This window comes from Coregonus clupeaformis, chromosome 2 (genome assembly GCF_020615455.1).
Source record: "Coregonus clupeaformis isolate EN_2021a chromosome 2, ASM2061545v1, whole genome shotgun sequence".
NCBI lineage: Eukaryota > Metazoa > Chordata > Actinopteri > Salmoniformes > Salmonidae > Coregonus > Coregonus clupeaformis.
The window spans coordinates 25160311-25165207 of NC_059193.1; the positions used below are offsets into that span (position 1 = coordinate 25160311).

Below are 4897 nucleotides of genomic sequence, written 5' to 3' on the forward strand. Positions count from 1 at the left end.
TGGGCACTTCTAATGTAACTCTATGGCAGCACCCAAAGGGCTTGAATTTTCTAGCTCTACCCTTAGACTTGGCGGTGAAGTAGTGTCCACATGAGTGACAGAACACTGAGCCAATCACAGCCACAATTAGAGAACATTACCAACACCTATGCTCCGTATTTTCAGCTGGCTGCCCCACCACAAAAAGCACTGAGCTAGGCTGAAACACCTGCATTTAGGAGCTGCCTTACTCAATAAAACAAAAAATAGGCCATGTTTGTATGCGGCTTTATTAACTCAATGAATATATATATTTTTTATTTTGTTTGCTAACTGATATGTGACATGTATTAATGCCAAAATAGTAGGCTTAATCAAAAGTTCCTGTGAACATATGGCACATTTACTAAAAAAGCAATCAAAAAGTTGAAAGTCAATGTTTGAAGTCAATGTTATTTTATGAATCAAATCAAATCAACGTTATAATAAAATAATAAATAATAAAATCATTGTTATAAATCAATGTCAAAATCTTTTTGAAATCGGTGTTATTATAATGCTAAAACATTGATTGAATATCGGTTTTGAAACGAATAGGCCTAACCTACTTTTCATTTCAGAGGGACAGACGGAGGAGAGGGGGGCCCATTTCCTTTATATGCCGGACGGTCCAACCCAACCGTCAGTCAGTCAGGCGTATATCCTGTATCTATCCAAGCCGTTTGCAGAGATAGTGCACACACTGCAGCGGTCACATTGGGATCTTAACTGGGTAAGTTGTACACCAATATCTCGGATTTAAGTTAAACTTTTAAGTTATATATCCCTTATGTCAGGTTTATTAGCGATAGTACTATTATTAGGGTTACCAGGTTTTCTAGAAGTTCGCATAATCGTCAGTGTTTTTCTATGGAACGAAATAGACCATTCGCGCGTTTCTCTGTAATCTACGTACCAGCCGGACTAGTTGGATAACAGATTTAGATACAACACCAGTGTTGTCAGTTTATGGTTATAGCTCGGGGACGTGGGGTTTTCAGTATAGGCTATGAGAGAAGATAAAACTATTGTTTATGTAAGGCTATGTCTGTACCCTGTGCAGTGCACTTTTATGGGCAAGGAACTTCAGTTAATTCATCAAAGGTGCCAACAAGACGTTTGTATTTTTAACACAACATGCTGTTATATTTTTTCCTAAAGAAAATAATCGGGGACTGCTTCAAAATTCAAATTCATGTGTTTGAGCGAAACCAGTATTTCCACAGTGATGCCATGTGAATACCTAATTTATTCAATGTCTCCACAGATATTACAAGACAAGTTTTGGCTCTCTGTTGAAAAGACAGAAGATGGACACAGCCATCAACAGCCACCTTGTGCGGAAACAGTCCAGTTTGATTCTGCACGCTGGGTATTCCAACGACACCTGTCGCTTCAATGAGGAGTTTAAGTACATCCTACTGCCTGTGTCTTACAGCCTGGTGTGTGTTCTGGGTCTGGTGCTGAACTCTGTGGCTCTGTGGATGTTCCTGACCAAGATGCGACCGTGGAACACTAGCACCGTCTACATGTTCCACCTGGCCCTCTCAGACTTCCTGTACGTTCTATCCCTGCCCACCCTCATCTACTACTACGCCAACCGCAGCCACTGGCCCTTCGGCGTGGCCGCCTGCAAGATCGTCCGCTTCTTGTTCTACGCTAACCTCTACTGTAGCATCCTCTTCCTCACCTGCACCAGCGTCCACCGCTACCTGGGCATCTGCCACCCCATCAAGGCCCTGACCATGGTGAAGCCGCGTCATGCCCACGCCGTGTGTGGCATGGTGTGGGCTGCCGTCACGGCGTGTCTGGTGCCCAACCTCATCTTCGTTACCACCAGTCAGAGGGACAACGACACATTGTGTCATGATACGACCAGTCCGGAGCAGTTTAAGGGGTATGTGGACTACAGCTCTGCGGTCATGGTCCTGTTGTTCGGCGTCCCCTTCATGGTCATCATGGTCTGTTACTGTCTGATGGCGAGGGCTCTGTGTCGGCCCAGACAGGGGCTTTCGCCCAGACAGCAGAGCTCACCCTCACGCACCAAGTCCATCAAGCTGATTGTGGTGGTGCTGGTGGTGTTCGCTGTGTGTTTTGTACCCTTCCACATCACACGCACCCTTTACTATACCTACCGCGTGCTGGATGCCAAATGTGAATTCCTGAACATCGTCAACTTTGCCTATAAGATCACCAGGCCCCTGGCCAGTGTGAACAGTTGTATTGATCCAATCCTGTATTTCCTTGCTGGGGATCACTACCGCTCTAAGCTGGTCAAAGCTCTCACTGGAAAGAGACAGACAACCACCAGTCGCTCTGCTGCCGTATCTGCAAAACTGCCCCAGTAACCATGAGATCGCCCTGGTCTATAAGAACCCAGACTCGAAAGCCAGCGGTGAACCTGAGAGATAGTGGGTAAAACATATGGACATCTATGGGGTATCATATATAGAAATGCCTAACCTCCGTAATATAAACACGGAGGAAACAGAGAACAGTCCTGGGCTGGCCACTACACAGCTGCACTTCCTTTGGATACTGTTCTGTCATTTCGGACACAGGATGACTACTGTACAGGCTGATCAAGGGGGCCTCATTACAGAGCCCAGATCTGAATGAGAAGTTCAGTTTATAAAAGGCTGTTGGGGCAAAGCCTTTCTTAAAGATAAGGGCGTGTTAAAGGGGAATGAAGAAGTGGCGTGGGATTGGTCAGAAAACAGTCCCCTTATCACCGCCAACATCTTACAACAGTGTTGGATGCAGTACCATTAAATCCTATCTACATTCCCCCTTGTTAGCAAGAAGCTATGTAAAAAACAGGTCTGTTTTATACATTCACATACAGTCTCTAGTTTGTACTCTGAATACTTGTCCGTCAGTTTCCCTCATTTTCGTTGTGGCGGTTGCAGTGTTTGTAAGACAGAGTTCAAATACTTTCAACCAGGGAAACAAAACAGTCTCTGTGTCTCTGTCTGAGCCAGACTAGTCTCCTACTATTACCAGTGACTGAGGAACGACAGGACAAAGCCTGTTATGTACAATAGCTACAGGACTCTGAAGAGCAGAAGGGAGTGAATGTATGCAATCTGTAATCTGAATGTTTGGACTTGTGCCCCGTGTAGCTCAGTTGGTAGAGCATGGCGCTTGCAACGCCAGGGTTGTGGGTTTGTTTCCCACGGGGGGCCAGTATGAAAAATGTATGCACTCACTAACTGTAAGTCGCTCTGGATAAGAGCGTCTGCTAAATGACTAAAATGTAAATGTAAAATGTAATATTGCAGCACGTACTCAGAAAGAGGATTTGTGAATGGATATGACAGGTGTTAAAAATAGTGAGTTATTGTGATCATCAAGAGAGAACGTCGAAATCATCTGTTCCTAGAAAACATTATAAAGAGATATGATCTAAGGGTTTTCTCTGGCTTCCAGTAAGAGTGGATGTGACATCACATTTAGCAATAGATATTGTGAGGCAATCTGAAACAGTTTAACAGAAACAGTGCATGTACCAGGAGACTCATTCTGGTAAATATTAGAGCTTTATCCCTTTCCCAGCTGTTTTTGTCCTTCAGCGCAGCGCCTCCACAGCTGTCTCTCTGTCTGTCTCTGCTGTGAGGAAACCAGGGGAGGGGTGGCGTGAGGGAGTAGAGGGACTGAATGGGTGTGTAGGCTGGAGTATGAACTCCATCCAACAACCCACGCTACGGATAAAGGGGGATTTTCCTACATTATCCAATTGGGACTTGCTGGACACAACATGGCTATTTCCACACCAATTTTGGTTGTTGTTGTTGACCGTCTGTCCATGGCAAAACAGATGTCTCTGTGAAGTAGATTGCAAGTCAGAGGTCCGTTGCTAAGGGTACTTAAAGTACTATATTGCTGTCATGTTTAAGCTACTGGTAAGATTTATAAAGGGCATTATAACCTAGGTTCAAGGTATGATAGGAAAACACTTGGTTCTATAGGTTTATAACATTATAATGACATTAAATATATTTTTATATATCCACATTTGCTTACTGTCATTTGGTTATCATATTATTGTTGCACCAACTATTACCAAGTAATAACAATAGCCCTATTGCGCTATGTCAATAATCATCCATGACATTGGTTGATTAACCACAATCTCAGTTTGTGTGCGTGTATCAAATTGAACTCCATGCTGCAGTGTCTTGCAGACTTGAATGGGGTTATGATAGAGGGGGTGTGTGGGAAAGTGATGGGCGGTTGCGTGTCTCACCCAAACATGAGGCGTTACCGGGTGTAGGTCCTCCATTAATCAGACAGGGGAGACCTGAGGAAGCGGGAGGACAGAACTAGGCGGCACGGAGAAACAGGACCAGGAAGTGAGCTGGTCATGGTACCATACTGTTTAGGTTTTTCCCTCCCTTGGCAGTGCCAAGAAAACTAAGCTGGCCCCACCAACACCCCATGGGAAAGATCTTGTGTTTCCACTTTCCAGCCAAGGCTCTGTCTTGATTGTCCATTGTAATCAACCATAAATAATCTGATATTGAGATCTGAAAGAGGGGAAGACCAGCTCTCCAAAAAGCAAGAAATATTGTTATGTTCTCCACAGTACACAGCAGGTGTATTCTCCATTTTTCTGTTGGGCATTGTTAGTTGATGCTCTCCTTTCCAATATTAAGGCTGCATCAACGAGCATATTGAAATACACATTTTATGCTCAAAGAGACCCATTGCTACAGTCGTCCAGTGATGTGATAGCAAGCTCCAGGAAGAATATGTTTTACATGGAAATGTATCTGAACATTTGTCCTCTGGGTCAGCGATTTGGAATGCCATGAGCACTAGCGCCTCTCTGTGGGCTGACTGTGACAAGACTGATTTGTGGTGTGCATCGGTGCCTTTG

General features: G+C 44.4%; 1 protein-coding gene across 1 annotated transcript; it reads left to right on the forward strand.

The window, feature by feature from the left end:
• Positions 1-672: 672 nt before the first annotated feature.
• On the forward strand, positions 673-3193 carry LOC121536588 (P2Y purinoceptor 4-like). The gene is made up of 2 exons (XM_041843990.1): positions 673-751; positions 1286-3193. Exon 2 carries the CDS (start codon positions 1329-1331, stop codon positions 2364-2366), a length of 1038 nt encoding a protein of 345 aa, XP_041699924.1. The 5' UTR covers positions 673-751; positions 1286-1328; the 3' UTR covers positions 2367-3193.
• The last annotated feature ends 1704 nt before the right edge of the window (positions 3194-4897 follow it).